The sequence below is a fragment of the Oncorhynchus mykiss genome, chromosome 24 (assembly GCF_057628025.1).
Source record: "Oncorhynchus mykiss isolate SJ-2025 chromosome 24, ASM5762802v1, whole genome shotgun sequence".
Taxonomy (NCBI): Eukaryota; Metazoa; Chordata; class Actinopteri; order Salmoniformes; family Salmonidae; genus Oncorhynchus; species Oncorhynchus mykiss.
In genome coordinates, this window is record NC_143045.1 from 16,682,628 (window position 1) to 16,698,897 (window position 16,270).

The following is a 16,270-nucleotide window of genomic DNA, read 5'->3' on the forward strand; positions in this document are numbered from 1 at the left end:
GCAACAGCACTACAAAAACATACGGGTCGAAAAGTCCCTGGGAGGGGGTATCAGCTCATGCAAGACAAAAGGGAGTAATCTATCTCATCACCTGTTCATGTGGGAAAGTCTACGTAGGAAAAACGAAAAAACAATTAAAATATCGCATAGCTGAACACCGCAGCTCAATCAGGTGTAAGAACATTGACTACCCAGTAGCAGCTCACTTTGTTGAAGCTAACCATTCCATCTCCTCCCTCAAATACACAGGCATTAAGCATGTTACTCTACCAAGGAGATGAGATAAGTGGAGATCCGCCTACCACAGAGGGAGGCATATTGGACATCCCATCTAAAACCATTGACCCCTAGTGCTCTGAATATTAACTTTGATATCAGGCTCTTATGACATTTTTTTCTTCTCGATTATTTTTTATGAACAAGTCTTATAAATTAACATATTCTTAAAGATATTGGAAATAATTACATATGTGAAATTAATTTAATAATGTATGTTGATGCTAATAGTATGTACAATATCTAATTGTGTTTCCATATAATAGACTAATACAGTTTAAGTCAGAAGTTCACATACACCTTAGCCAAATACATTTAAACTCAGTTTTTCACAATTCCTTTAAATCCTAGTAAAAAAATCCCTATCTTAGGTCAGTCAGAATCAACACTTTATTTTAAGAATGAATTGTCAGAATAATAGTAGAGAGAATGATTCATTTCAGCTTTTTCATCATTTCTTTCATCACATTCCCAGTGGGTCAGAAGTTTACATACACTCAATTAGTATTTAGTAGCATTGCCATTAAAAATTGTTTAACTTTGTTCAAACGTTTCGGGTAGCCTTCCACAAGCTTCCCACAATAAGTTGGGTGCATTTTGGCCCATTCCTCCTGACAGAGTTGGTGTAACTGAGTCAGGTTTGTAGGCCTCCTTGCTCAAACACGCTTTTTCAGTTCTGCCCACAAATGTTCTATAGGGTTGAGGTCAGGGCTTTGTGATGGCCACTCCAATACCTTGACTTTGTTGTCCTTAAGCCATTTTGACACAACTTTGGAAGTATGCTTAGGGTCATTGTCCATTTGGAAGACCCATTTGCAACCTCCTGGCTGATGTCTTGAGATGTTGCTTCAATATATCCACATATATCCACATAAGAAGTGCACCAGTCCCTCCTGCAGCAAAGGACCACCACAACATGATGCTGCCACCCTCGTGCTACACGGTTGGGATGGTGTTCTTCGGCTTGCAAGCCTCCCCCTTTTCCTCCAAAAATAACTATGGTCATTATGGCCAAACAGTTCTATTTTTGTTTCATCAGACATTTCTCCAAAAAGTAAAATTTTTGTCTCCATGTGCAGTTGCAAACTGTAGTATTGCTTTTTTATGACGGTTTTGGAGCAGTGGCTTCTTCCTTATTGAGCAGCCTTTCAGGTTATGTCGATTTTGGACTCATTTTACTGTGGATATAGATACTTTTGTACCTGTTTCCTCCAGAATCTTCAGAAGGTCCTTTGCTGTTGTTCTGGGATTGATTTTTCGCACCAAAGTGCGTTCATCTTTAGGAGACAGAACGCATCTCCTTCCTGAGCGGTATGACGGCTGTGTGGTCCCATGGTGTTTATACTTGCATACTATTGTTTGTACAGATGAACGTGGTAACTTCAGGCATTTGGAAATTGCTCCCAAGGATGAACCAGACTTGTGGAGGTCTACAATTATTTTTCTGAGGTCTTGGATGATTTCTGTTGATTTTCCCATGATGTCAAGCAAAGAGGCACTGCGCTTGAAGGTAGGCCTTGAAATACATCCACAGGTACACCTCCAATTGACTCAAATGTTGTCAATTAGCCTTTCAGAAGCTTCTAAAGCCATGACATAATTTTCTGGAATTCTCCAAGCTGTTTAAAGGCACAGTCAACTTAGTGTATGTAAACTTCTGACCCACTGGAATTGTGATACAGTGAATTATAAGTGAAATAATATGTCTGTAAACAATTTTTTGAAAAATTACTTGTGTCATGCACAAAGTAGATGCCCTTACCGACTTGCCAAAACTATAGTTTGTTAACAAGAAATTTGTGGAGTGTTTGAAAAACACGTTTGAATGACTCCGACATAAGTGTATGTAAACTTCTGATTGCAACTGTATATTCCATGTGCTGTAAACTATTGTCTTTTAACAGTTTCACTCAATTCATTCTAATCAACCTAATAATTATGACACACCCCTCACTATTGTCATTGGTTGATCTAATTGCACTGTTTGTCTATATAACCTGTTTCAAGTATGCATGACATTACCCTGAAGGCAGTGATGCCAAAACATGGGTGTTTTACCCAATAAATTACTGGAAGTTTATGTATATACATAGAGAGAGAGAGACAGCGTGCGACTCTCTTTATTTATTTATATAGCTTACTGTAATGTTCCATGGTATAGCCTACAATTAGTGTACAAGGGTTATTTTAGGGGATTTCTACACTGGCAATTGTAGAGGCTTAATCTGTGTCTGGGAAACCGGCCCTTAATGAGCAAGTACCCCAGACCCCAATCGTGGGGTCAATAGTAAGTGCATTTGACTGCTTGGCATATTGTTTACCCAGTAATTTATGTGAACTGATGTACATGTATTGTCTAATCATTTTATTGTTTACCCAATAACTTGTGAACTGATGTACATGTAGTCTAATCATTTTTGTTTACCCAGTAATTTATGTGAACATGTACATGTAGTATAATCATTTTCATATTGTTTACCCAGTAACTTGTGAACTGATGTGCATGCTTAATTTAATCATTTTCTGTACAGTGAGTGTTTTGTCCATTATGGGATTTAATCCAATTCTGTTCTTCACATTCTTACTGACAAAAGCAACATAAAGGTTGAATTAGGCAGCTTGGGTTGGTATCTTATGTCCTTATCAGGATATTACTTCCTTGGACCACGTTGATCATGTTCAGCTTCGTGTAGGAGAAGTGGTACTTCCATTGCATCCACTTCTTCATCAATAACAAAGGTGAATGCCATATCTGACATTGTTGCATTTCCAAGAAACAGCACAAGTTGTCTGACTTGCTGTCGGTGCATATGTACCCCCTTCCGTCTACAGTCGGCTCCTTTCACCTTACCACTCAAACACGCCAAGTGAATCAAGTCGTCTCCATTCTAACCAGATATTCAAATAAAATAAAATATTATTTGTCACATACACATGGTTAGCAGATGTTAATGCGAGTGTAGCGAAATGCTTGTGCTTCTAGTTCCGACAATGCAGTAATAACCAACAAGTAATCTAGCTAACAATTCCAAAACTACTACCTTATAGACACAAGTGTAAGGGGATAAATAATATGTACATAAAGATATATGAATGAGTGATGGTACAGAGCAGCATAGGCAAGATACAGTAGATGGTATTGAGTACAGTATATACATATGAGATGAGTATGTAAACAAAGTGGCATAGTTAAAGTGGCTAGTGATACATGTATTACATAAATATGCAGTAGATGATATAGAGTACAGTATATACGTATACATATTAGATGAATAATGTAGGGTATGTAAACATTATATTAGGTAGCATTGTTTAAAGTGGCTAGTGATATATTTTACATAATTTCCCATCAATTCCCATCATTAAAGTGGCTGGAGTTGAGTCAGTGTGTTGGCAGCAGCCACTCAATGTTAGTGGTGGCTGTTTAACAGTCTGATGGCCTTGAGATAGAAGCTGTTTTTCAGTCTCTCGGTCCCAGCTTTGATGCACCTGTACTGACCACGCCTTCTGGATGATAGCGGGGTGAACAGGCAGTGGCTCGGATGGTTGTTGTACTTGATGATCTTTATGGCCTTCCTGTGACATCGGGTGGTGTAGGTGTCCTGGAGGGCAGGTAGTTTGCCCCCGGTGATGCGTTGTGCAGACCTCACTACCCTCTGGAGAGCCTTACGGTTGTGGGCGGAGCAGTTGCCGTACCAGGCGGTGATACAGCCCGACAGGATGCTCTCGATTGTGCATCTGTAGAAGTTTGTGAGTGCTTTTGGTGACAAGCCGAATTTCTTCAGCCTCCTGAGGTTGAAGAGGCGCTGCTGCACCTTCTTCACGATGCTGTCTGTGTGGGTGGACCAATTCAGTTTGTCTGTGATGTGTACGCCGAGGAACTTAAAACTTACTACCCTCTCCACTACTGTTCCATCGATGTGGATAGGGGGGTGTTCCCTCTGCTGTTTCCTGAAGTCCACAATCATCTCCTTAGTTTTGTTGACGTTGAGTGTGAGGTTATTTTCCTTACACCACACTCCGAGGGCCCTCACCTCCTCCCTGTAGGCCGTCTCGTTGTTGTTGGTAATCAAGCCTACCACTGTTGTGTCGTCCGCAAACTTGATGATTGAGTTGGAGGCGTGCGTGGCCACACAGTCGTGGGTGGTTGAGGATCAGTGTTGAGGATCAGCGGGGTAGAGATGTTGTTGCCTACCCTCACCATCTGCAGTACATGCCTTCAAACTACCTTAAACCCTTAAATTATGCCCTTACCTAAGGAAATGTTTGAGGGACTCTATGCAACACAATTCCCTTAGGTAAGGTAAACCTTGAAGGGAAACACTTAAAGATGCACTATGCAGAAATCACCCCGCTAAAATTCTAATAGCTCGCCTAATAACTTAACAAGAAGCATAGAAACAGTGCACATAAAACAGATCTATCCCTTAGAGTTCCTTTCAATGAGAATGAGAGGAATATAATTTAGTGGGCTGCCCAAAAAGTTACATATTGCAGCTTTAAGATGTTTAATGCAACTGGACCATGCTGTGATAGTTGGTCGTCACTAGTTACCATAGCCACAAAGTCTTACCCTGCTAATTTATACAATTTATCTTCTTAAAATGTGATTTTAAACCTAACCACACTGCTAACCTTATGCCTAACCTTAAAACCACCAAAAAGCTAATTTTAGTTTCCATACATTTTTATGACAGCGACTCTAATCTCAGAATTTTTAAGAAATTCAGTGTGTCCCAGAGGGGCCTTACAGTGTTCTACAGGAGCACCATCGAGAGCATACTGTCGGGATGTATCACAGCCTGGTGCGGCAACTCCACCACCAAGGACCGCAAGGCGCTACGCTAGGGTGGTACGTTCAGCCGAACACACACTGCCTGCCCTCCAGGTCACCTACAACACCAGGTGTTGCAGGAAGGCCAAAACAAATCATCAGGGACCCCAGCCATGGCCTGTTCTCCAGTTTCCATCACTCGGACATGGGCAGTATAGGAGCATCATGGCAAAAACTGTAAGACTGGCCAATAACTTCTATCCCTAGACCATCAGGCTGCTGAATAGCCACTACTAATCAGCTACCCCTTTTCACTGCACCCTGTAATTACATCTGCAACCCTGTACATGTGACTATTAAACTCATCTAAAATCTAATTATGATTTTGTGGCTGTGGTAACTAGTCGAAACCCTGCTAGTCTGTCCGCATTCAAAACAACTGGGAACCTGGAAATCTCACGACTTCTGAGCGATCAAGACAACTGTGATCACCTGACGGTCATTCAAATCGGAATTCCAAGTCAGACACTCAGCATCTTTCTAGAACTCCAACATTCCGACCTGAAGCTCACTGGCGTCGTGATTTGACCTTTTTTCCACCTAAGTTTAAAGTTGTCTTGAAAGCACCCTGCGCTGTGAGTCACGTGGGTCACGTCTTGTTTAATTATTTCCTTCTCTACTCTTTTGTGTTTGTCAAGTGATCTGTGTGTATGGGCTGGTGGGACCTTCAGCCTGTGTATTTGTAGTTTGAGAATTTAACAATTACTGTATAAAAAAAAAATATTCTACATTGAATGATTGGGCCTTAGGCGTTCACGTCAGTGTCTAAGTTAGTATATACACTGCTCAAAAAAATAAAGGGAACACTAAAATAACACATCCTAGATCTGAATGAAGTAAATATTCTTATTAAATACTTTTTTTTTTTTACATAGTTGAATGTGCTGACAACAAAATCACACAAATTATCAATGGAAATCAAATTTATCAACCCATGGAGGTCTGGATTTGGAGTCAAAATTAAAAGTGGAAAACCACACTACAGGCTGTTCCAACTTTGATGTAATGTCCTTAAAACAAGTCAAAAGGAGGCTCAGTAGTGTGTGTGGCCTCCACGTGCCTGTATGACCTTCCTACAACGCCTGGGCATGCTCCTGATGAGGTGGTGGATGGTCTCCTGAGGGATCTCCTCCTAGACCTGGACTAAAGAGACATGATGTCCCAGATGTGCTCAATTGGATTCAGGTCTGGGGAACGGGCGGGCCAGTCCATAGCATCAATGCCTTCCTCTTGCAGGAACTGCTGACACACTCCGGCCACATGAGGTCTAGCATTGTCTTGCATTAGAAGGAACCCAGGGCCAACCTGGCCAGCACATGGAGGGCTGTGCGGCCCCCCAAAGAAATGCCACCCCACACCATGACTGACCCACCGCCAAACCGGTCATGCTGGAGGATGTTGCAGGCAGCAGAACGTTCTCCACGGCGTCTCCAGACTCGGTCACGTCTGTCACATGTGCTCAGTGTGAACCTGCTTTCATCTGTGAAGAGCACAGGGCGCCAGTAGCGAATTTGCCAATCTTGGTGTTCTCTGGCAAATGCCAAACGTCCTGCACGGTGTTGGGCTGTAAGCACAACCCCCACCTGTGGACGTCGGGCCCTTATACCACCCTCATGGAGTCTGTTTCTGACCGTTTGAGCAGACACATGCACATTTGTGGCCTGCTGGAGGTCATTTTGCAGGGCTCTGGCAGTGCTCCTCCTGGCACAAAGGCGGAGGTAGCGGTCCTGCTGCTGGGTTGTTGCCCTCCTACGGCCTCCTCCACGTCTCCTGTTGTACTGGCCTGTCTCCTGGTAGCGCCTCCATGCTCTGGACACTACGCTGACAGACACAGCAAACCTTCTTGCCACATCTCGCATTGATGTGCCATCCTGGATGAGCTGCACTACCTGAGCCACTTGTTTGGGTTGTAGACTCCGTCTCATGCTACCACTAGAGTGAAAGCACCACCAGCATTCAAAAGTGACCAAAACATCAGCCAGGAAGCATAGGAACTGAAAAGTGGTCGGTCTGTGGTCCCCACCTGCAGAATCACTCCTTTATTGGGGGTGTCTTGCTAAATGCCTATAATTTCCACCTGTCTATTCCATTTGCACAACAGCATGTGAAATGTATTGTCAATCAGTGTTGCTTCCTAAGTGGACAGTTTGATTTCACAGAAGTGTGATTGACTTGGAGTTACATTGTGTTGTTTAAGTGTTCCCTTTATTTTTTGAGCAGTGTAGGTTTGGGTCTCATGTATTATCCAGGTAATGCTCCAAATGTTACCTAATAAAATAACTATTGTCGTTGAATTCTGTGAGCTGGACATGGGAAGAAAAATGTTAATTCAAGGCACATTAGGCTTTTTAGTCTGAAAAGGAACATTACAACCGTTTCTATATAATTTGTGCTACATAGGTGCAGACAGCAAAACGGATGTATTTTCTGTCACATTGGGTGCATCCAAATAACCTCTCCATCAAGTGTACTTGTTCACTTCCCTTCACTGATATGAAATGAAATGTCTGGTATTATACAATGGTTGGGTCTAATCCTGAATGCTGATTGGTTAAAAGCGCATTTCAGCCGGTGTCTATTCCACAAGTTACCACTGGCTAAATCTATGACGTTAAAATGCCTATTTACTCTGTTCCATCTGACTGTGCAATCCACTGCCTCATCCGCCCAGGCAGGGAAGTTATAAACTTGATCTCCACTCTAAAAGGCATTTAGACATGATCTCACATACTTATTTTCCACCATAATTTGCAAATAAATTCATTAAAAATCCTACAATGTGATTTTCTGGATTTTTTTTTCTCATTTTGTCTGTCATAGTTGAAGTGTACCTATGATGAAAATTACAGGCCTCATCTTTTTAAGTGGGAGAACTTGCACAATTGGTGGCTGACTAAATACTTTTTTGCCCCACTGTATACAAAGGTAAAACAAAACGAACCTAGCTTGCAGTCTTTGCTGCTTCAGTTAGAAGTTATTGAGTTAGCTATGTTGTTGGCTAGCTCTTCTGATCAACAGTGTCCTAACGAGAGAGCACATTTTCGATGCCAGGCGAAATCATGCCTCATTAGCTCGTTGGGTCACGTCGATAGATACAGAACAAAAAGAACGAGCGACTTGGTTGCGTCTCTAGCAACCCTAGATTTGTGTACGGACTATATCTTGTGGAAGGATGAAATTGTACAAATAAATGTATAAAAATAACGTTATTAATGAAAATGTCGATCATTATTTGAATATGTTGGTAAGTGTACAAGTGATAATGCCCTCGAAGCTGGTGTTTGTTGGATATATTGGCATGGTTTGCCAGTCCTCGATTTGGTCTCGGGCCTAACAACACCGTGCCAACATATCCAACAAACACCGGCTTCTTGGGAATTATCACTATAAATATGGAAACTCCCAATATCCCAGTCAAACAACAATCCAATGCTTTTAGATTTGTGGGAAGTAGTGAATGAGTGCACACTTCAGCAGGAAGGCAAGATTATTGGGCCATACACCCTGGCCCTCTGAGGAGGTTCCATCATGGATATGATGTCATCCAGGTGTCGTTAAGTTAGGTCTCTCCACAGGCTACTGGGGCTTTGCCTGTCTTGGAGCATTGATTCACCGAGCAGCCCAGCAAGAAAGGGCTGAGGTGGCCATGCTGAAAAGGGAGAGCAGAGGACACGGTTCAGGATTCAGATGATCCTGAGTAAACGCCAGTTGAAGTATTTGCGGAGTAGCTTTATTTCCTATGATAATAAACAGTTCCTGATTGCTTTTGGGTACCATGTTACAATTGTAATTATATTGCTATTACAGAGCTATCACAGCAACAATGCTAAGGTGTTACCTTTGTAAAGTGGTACCTACCTTCTGGATGCAGAAGTCTGGGGAGAAGAGAGAGCACTGGAAGATAACAGATAACCCGTCGACCTGCAGCGTTTTTCTGCACAACACAAAGTAAACATCAAAGGGATTATACATTTAGCATATGAGACAACCCACACAATTTGTGCATTGACCTAATGTAGTGTGGAATCCATTTTTAGAAATGTCTGTAGCAATATGAATACACAAGTAAAACACTTGGGAACAAAATTACTTTGCTATATAAACAGAAACAACCAATGCTGCCTTCATGAAAAATGCTTTGGTGAGGGCAGTCCTATTATGACCTGTTCCTGAAGAGCTTCCCTCATGTAGGTTTTCACTCCAACCCCTGTTGTAACTAACCTAATTCAGTTTATCAACAAGCTAATTATTAGTATCAGGTGCGCTAGATTGGGGTTGGAGTGAAAACCTATGGACGGTAGCTCTCTGGGAACAGGGTTGGAGAGCCCTGCCGTGTTTGCACTAACATACCTTGAAGCAGTGGGAGGAGTCAAACTACAGCTGACAAGGGTAGTCAGACACAGTTCCCTTGTAGGTCACTATTGCGCTTGACATCAAGCTTTTTGGGCAATTTGAAAAGCCGGTAAGTGCCAGACGCATAGCTAATATCACCTGCAACACATTGGAAATGGAAGTGACTACCTAGGATTAGGGCTGTTATGGTGACCACATTACTGCCACACCGGCGTTCATGAGTCATGATTGCAGTCAAATTCCATGTGACCGTTTAGTCATGGTAATTAGGCTTCTCTAAGCTCTGATGCTGCTGATGGTCATTACTAGCCTACTAAACGTGCTAACTGCCTGGGACTCCACACTCTATTGTCCCTCTAATCACTCTGACATCACTGCAAATGTAATCGAAATTCTAATCAAAACACTTCATGAGAGCCCATGAGCTCATGTTCTGCAAAATGTATTTAGGCTATACAATTGCGTGAGAACTGAGGATCCAATCAGCTTTCGATAGGCTAGGCCAACTACATTTATTTCTCAACCTTCCAAATTTTAAGCATATTGCTTATCTTTGAAACAGGAGTTTTGCCTACCTGGCTGGCTTCAAAATGAAATATGGGAAAAACATCCTCCATTCGCAATTTAAGTGCAGACATGTATTTTATTCCCTCTGCCCCTGTTTTGAGACAGGAGCATGATAATGGTCCATTCTAAATCCAAACAAATTTCACACATACAGTACCAGTCAAAGGTTTAGACACACCTACTCATTCAAGGATTTTTCTTTCCTTTTACTATTTTCTACACTGTAGAATAATGGTGAAGACATCAAAACTATGAAATTACACATATGGAATCATGCACACTCAATGCATTCTCTCAACCAGCTTCACCTGGAATACTTTTCCAACAGTCTTGAAGGAGTTCCCACATATGCTGAGCACTTGTTGGCTGCTTTTCCTTCACTCTGCGGTCCAACTCATCCCAAACTATCTCAATTGGGTTGTCGGGTGATTGTGGAGGCCAGGTCATCTGATACAGCACTCCATCACTCTCCTTCTTGGTCAAATAGCCCTCCACAGCCTGGAGGTTGGTTGGGTCATTGTCCTGTTGAAAAACAAATGATAGTCGCACTAAGTGCAAACCAGATAGGATTGCATTTTGCTGCAGAATGCTTTGGTAGCCATGCTGGTAAGTGTGCCTTGAATTCTAAATAAATCACCTGTCACACCTCCTCCATAATTCACAGTGGGAACCACACATGGAGAGATCATCCAATCACCTACTCTGCATCTCACAAAGACACAGTGGTTGTAACCAAAAATCTCACATTTCTAATGTCCATTGCTTGTGTTTCTTGGCCCAAGCAAGTCTCTTCTTCTTATTGGTGTCCTTTAGTAGTGGCTTCTTTGCAGCAATTCGACCATGAAGGACTGATTCACACAGTCTCCTCTGAACAGTTGATGTTGAGGTGTGTGTTACTTGAACTCTGTGAGGCATTTATTTGGGCTGCAATATCTAAGGCTGGTAACTCTAATGAACTTATTCTCTGCAACAGAGGTAACAACTCTGGGTCTTCCTTTCCTACGGCGGTCCTCATGAGAGCCAGTTTCATCATAGTGCTTGATGTTTTTTCCGACTGCACTTGAAGAAACTTTCAAAGTTCTTGAAATGTTCCGTATTGACTGACCTTCATGTCTTAAAGTAATGATGGACTGTCGTTTCTCTTTGCTTATTTGAGCTGTTCTTGCCATAATATGGACTTGGTCTTTTACCAAATAGGGTTATCTTCTGTATACCACCCCTACCTTGTCACAACACAACTGATTGGCTCAAACGCAATAAGAAGGAAAGAAATTCCACAAATTAACTTTTAACATGACACACCTGTTAATTGAAATGCATTCCAGGTGACTACCTCATGAAGCTGGTTGAGAGAATGCCAAGAGTGTGCAAAGCTGTAATCAAGGCAAAGGGTGGCTACTTTGACGAATCTCAAATATAAAATGTATTTTGATTAGTTAAACCCTTTTTTGGTTACTACACGATTCCATAATGTGTTATTTCATAGTTTTGATGTCTTCCCTAGTATTCAACAATGTAGAAAACAGTAAAAAAAAAAAAAATTGAATGAGTAGGTGTCCAAACTTTTGACTGGTACTGTATATTATTTAGAATATGTTACGTTTAAATCAAAAATAGTCTGATGGGTGACAATATTAGCCTATCACTTGTGAATGATATATTACGGCTTGTGAATGATGGCCAGCTTAAGGAAAACAGCGCATGCTTTTTTTTTGAACTTTTTCTAATCAGTCACACACCTCATGTAGCCTAGCCCATAGGTCTATATGTTTTGATAAGGTTTGTATCACACCTCATGTAGCCTAGCCCATAGGTCTATATGTTTTGATAAGGTTTGTATCACACCTCATGTAGCCTAGCCCATAGGTCTATATGTTTTGATAAGGTTTGTATCACACCTCATGTAGCCTAGCCCATAGGTCTATATGTTTTGATAAGGTTTGTATCACAACTAAAGTGGCAAAATAACTTCTTAAAATTAATCCGATTTACAAATGGGTGTAGAGCCTGACATACATACGCAGCATGTGAGTTTCATGTTTGGGGAAGATATGAATGTTCCTTTATAATAAAATCATTACATGCATAATCTCATTTGTGGTTCCTTTTGAGAATGGCGTTTTCCTGGTAATATTGCTGTGTGCGCATTGCTGAACTTATAATGTGAAGAAATTGCCTAATAGTTTATCAACATTTTAAGCTAACCGTTCTCATCTGTTGCATCAGGCTCACAGCTTAAAACAGTTTTTTGAATGCTTGTGGTTGTATTAATTTGGGATAGTAGATTGACATAGGCTAGTGCTTTTGGTTTTCCTTAGGCCTACTCATCTTGTTGGCTGACAAAACGTAAATGTGGACAGTTCTTCCAAAATCTTCAATATGCACCTCGGAATTGAATAAGGATGCACGCAGTTGCCTCCCCGATGTGTCTGTCTTCACTTGTAGCCTGTAAGAAAGACCCGATCACGTGACTGAGAGCCATGTGAGTGAGAGGTGCTTCGGCACGCAGCGGGGAGAAGGGGATCATAATTATTATATTCAGCCCAAGGGCACAACGGCCACTAGCCGCAAAAGGGATGGATTTTTGCAGGGGGGATTATGCAGCCAGGTAATTTGCTTGTCAAATTGTGAATGAGAGACTGATGAAGTGTGTTCAGTCTGCACAAAAAAACTAAGCAGAGCTTATGCCTTTTATGTAACTTTTTTAAAATCATCATTAGAGTCGCATCATGCAGCCTTACAATGTATTAAAAATATAAACATATATAGCCCAACATTTGTATCACAACTAAAGATACATAAATAACTCTAACTTAAGCATATAGGAGTATCCATTTCTCTGTTAACCGATCAACACAGAATAGCTGCATGTGCGCCCTCCCTCAAATTGTTTGTAGAAAATATATTTCCTATTTAATTCAGCTAGTTTCAATTGTATTCTTCATACTATAAAATAATAGAAATGAATGCCATGTGAATCTAAGCAAATCTTGTTTGCTCAATGAACTAGTGTATATATTTTCCATTTTATTCAGCTATGTTCAATTGTATTCTTCACACTATAAAATAATATTAAATAATGCCACGGGAATCCAAGCAAATCTTGTCTGCTAAATTAACTAGTGTAGCCCACGGCCATATGGCATAGCCAGATCAGAGCCTAACATAAGGGCAAAGCAGAGTTTACTATTCTGTTCTTCTGAAATAACTACATTTTGAGACCTGTCTCGAATAAATCATGTATTTATTGTGATGGTGTAGGCTATATTACATGGATTTATTAGACTTTTTAAAATGTAGATGTTCCAAGGTCTGCATCAGTGGCCTGTAGGCTATGTGTGGAAGCCAGGAGATGCTAAATGTGTTTATGTTAATTAGCGGTCAATTACCGTGAGACCGGCAGTTATTTGCTTGACAATCACCGGCTGACAAAATGTTATGACCGCCACAACTAGGCTTACATTTTTTATACTAACTGTTTCTAGACGACATGAATAAATGTGTTATTAGTGAAGTTAGGTTAACGTAAGAACTGCATACTGTTTCCATCCTATAGTAAGCAGCCTTAAGACAGTCATGGAGATGCTTGTACCTGCTTTCTTTTGAGCTCGCAGTTGTGGACCTCGATGTGACTGGCTGAGATGAGGTGAGGAGTGCTGAAGCCCACCTCCTAGACCAATGAGATGAGGTATCACCAACAGAGGGAACCGCTCATTCCCACACCTATCACAAAACACAACAGTGTGAAGAGCATTTGTACAATTTGCATGGCACATTCTGGTCAAACAAAACCACTTCTGGGCAAATGAACTTTGAGACGTCACCAATGAGACTGCATCTGAAAAATATGGAAGATAAGAGCAGAATGTAGATTATCAAACATTCTTTGTATGCTAGGATGGGGAAACTTGATCCCTTACCCCACATAACTGGATCTTCTTTTAAGTGGAACAACATTGCTGGCATACATGTCACTGAAGTACAATTCATCACCCTCCTTTATCACATGGGAGAGAGATGGAAGAACAAAGGAATTAGTACTTTTCATGAGACACAGTCACTGCCATCTGTAGTTTCTTAAGCTCTGGGATACTGTTTTTAATAATCATGTTATGCAATGATAACAGGCAGTGTTGTGGACTACTCACCTTGAGGACCTTGTAGGCTTCCCGTACAACTGTTTTCTTGTCAGGGCATAAACAGATGACACAGTTTGACCTAAAAGAAAAATTAGATAAGAGGGGGATTTTTGTTCACCTTCCCAACAGAACCGTGAAACAGAATAAAATAAGATTACATTTGAGAAAGAAGGACTCATTGTTTGATAGTAAAGTAACATGATGGTTCCTGAACTTACACTATGATATCCATAGTCATTCTCAACAAAAAGCCAAACTTCTCCTGGTGGTAATGGATGTATTTACGGGACGCTAGACTCTGAGCACAAAAAAGGCCACTTTTACGCATACATTTTTGTATTGATGACCCCAGCGTAAATTGAATCCATGATCCTGGCATTGCAAGGACCATGATCTACCAACTGAGCCAGACAGGCCCACAGCACAAAGCAGAGTACCACACACCAATTTAATAGAATTATTGATAGATTACCGAAGATGTAAGGTGATTCAATGTAGGTCTAGGTGTGTGACATGTGACATGGCCAGTCTCACCAACCAGTATACCGAGGGCATAGCAGTCTCTGCCGGAACCGCTGCCCAGGTCCAATATTCTGCAGTCCTGAAGTTTCTCTGGAACCGGTAGAGCACAGCCAAAGAACCGAGAAACATAGCCTTTCATTAACTAACACTCGCACTTTCCCCCTTGCTAACTCTGACTTTGCTGATAGCTACTTACTATGACTGTGCTATGTGGCTGTCTCACTTAGCTATCTTAAGATGAAGTTGTTCTGGATAAGAGCATCTGCTAAATAACTCAAATGTAAATCTGGAACAAAGAGGAATGTGTGTCCTAACAGTTTCACATTTGCTGCAATAGTAGTCTTTATTCCTGTTGGGCTGTATCCCCGCCTGATACGGCAACTGCACCGCCCACAACCGCAGGGCTCTCCAGAGGGTGGTGCGATCTGCCCAACGCATCACCGGGGGCAAACTACCTGCCCTCCTTTAATAATGTTATTTAATAATACATATTTTGCATTACTCATCTGTATATACTGTATTCTATTCTACTGTATCTTAGTCTATGCCGCTCTGACATGGCTCATCCAAATATTTATATATTCTTAATTCCATGCCTTTACTTAGATTTGTCTGCATTAGGTATATGTTGTGAAATTGTTAGGTATTACTTGTTAGATATTACTGCACTATTGGAGCTAGAAACAAGCATTTCGCTACACCTGCAATAACAACTGATAAAACAAGTGACCAATACAATTTGATTTGAAAATTACTAAGGTAATAAAAAAATTGTGCTATTTTGGACGGAGTATTTGCAGTACACTACATTCTAACTACAGTTATACTACAGCGTTCTTCAGTTATACTGCACACTGACGGCACTTATTTTTAGTAAGGGTAAACTTACCTTGACATTGTCATGCACTTGTTTTGTTACAATCTGGACACAGAAATGCGGACTGACTGTAGTGAAGGGGTAATGTCCGGGAAAAGTACTTAAGCTGTCCTCTCATCTGTTAGTGCTAAATACGTAATATTTTGAAACCTTTTGGTTTCTTTTCAAATTGTGTAGAACAATTACTGCAAGAGAGTGGCGACAGCATACTATGTAGAAAAATCGATACGAGAACTTGGTGCGCCACTTTTTGCTCATGCCTGGGCTTCTTCTTCGGTGAGGTTTATCTTCGGTTCACAATTCAGCGTCATGATGCATTACCGCCACCTACTGTACTGGAGTGTGGGCCAGAGACAGGGAGAAACTAAATCCTGCCAGCCCCGTTCATCTTAAAAAATATATAAAATATTTGAGACTATAACTAATGAAGTTCTACTCAATATACTTTTAAAACTACTTTCCTGTATCTCCTTCTCCCTCATACTAGCTCTCATCCTCTCTTTTTCCTTCTGATACTGCCACACTGTAGCAATGCATGCTCCACGGTCTGTTTCCTGGCAATAATCACACTTTCCTGTTGGATGTTTTCCTATCCCTTTTAAAGTCTTATTCAACCGGTTGTGTCCCACCCTTAACCTTGTAAAAATAGCCTTCTCTCTTCTGCCCCTTCATGCTGTCCTGCCGTCCCAGACTTTCCTATGT

The 16,270-nt window shown here is 41.2% G+C and overlaps 1 protein-coding gene across 1 annotated transcript; it reads right to left on the bottom strand.

The window, feature by feature from the left end:
- Positions 1–7,292: 7,292 nt before the first annotated feature.
- LOC110503846 (arsenite methyltransferase) lies at positions 7,293–14,830 on the bottom strand. The gene is made up of 8 exons (XM_090218070.1): positions 14,708–14,830; positions 14,388–14,467; positions 14,179–14,248; positions 13,951–14,027; positions 13,623–13,753; positions 9,461–9,601; positions 8,969–9,044; positions 7,293–8,759 (listed from the first exon to the last, which is right to left on the bottom strand). Exons 1-6 carry the CDS (start codon positions 14,828–14,830, stop codon positions 9,504–9,506), a joined length of 579 nt encoding a protein of 192 aa, XP_090074196.1. The 3' UTR covers positions 7,293–8,759; positions 8,969–9,044; positions 9,461–9,503.
- Positions 14,831–16,270: the final 1,440 nt, after the last annotated feature.

Coding starts and splice junctions, on each gene's coding strand:
- LOC110503846 (XM_090218070.1), bottom strand. CDS start 14,830: ATGAAAGGCTATGTTTCTCGGTTCTTTGGCTGTGCTCTACCGGTTCCA. Junction 13,754..13,950: donor AGAAGATCCAGTTATGTGGG/GTAAGGGATCAA, acceptor GTTTTGTGATAG/GTGTGGGAATGAGCGGTTCC. Junction 9,602..13,622: donor GCGAGCTCAAAAGAAAGCAG/GTACAAGCATCT, acceptor AATGTGTTGCAG/GTGATATTAGCTATGCGTCT.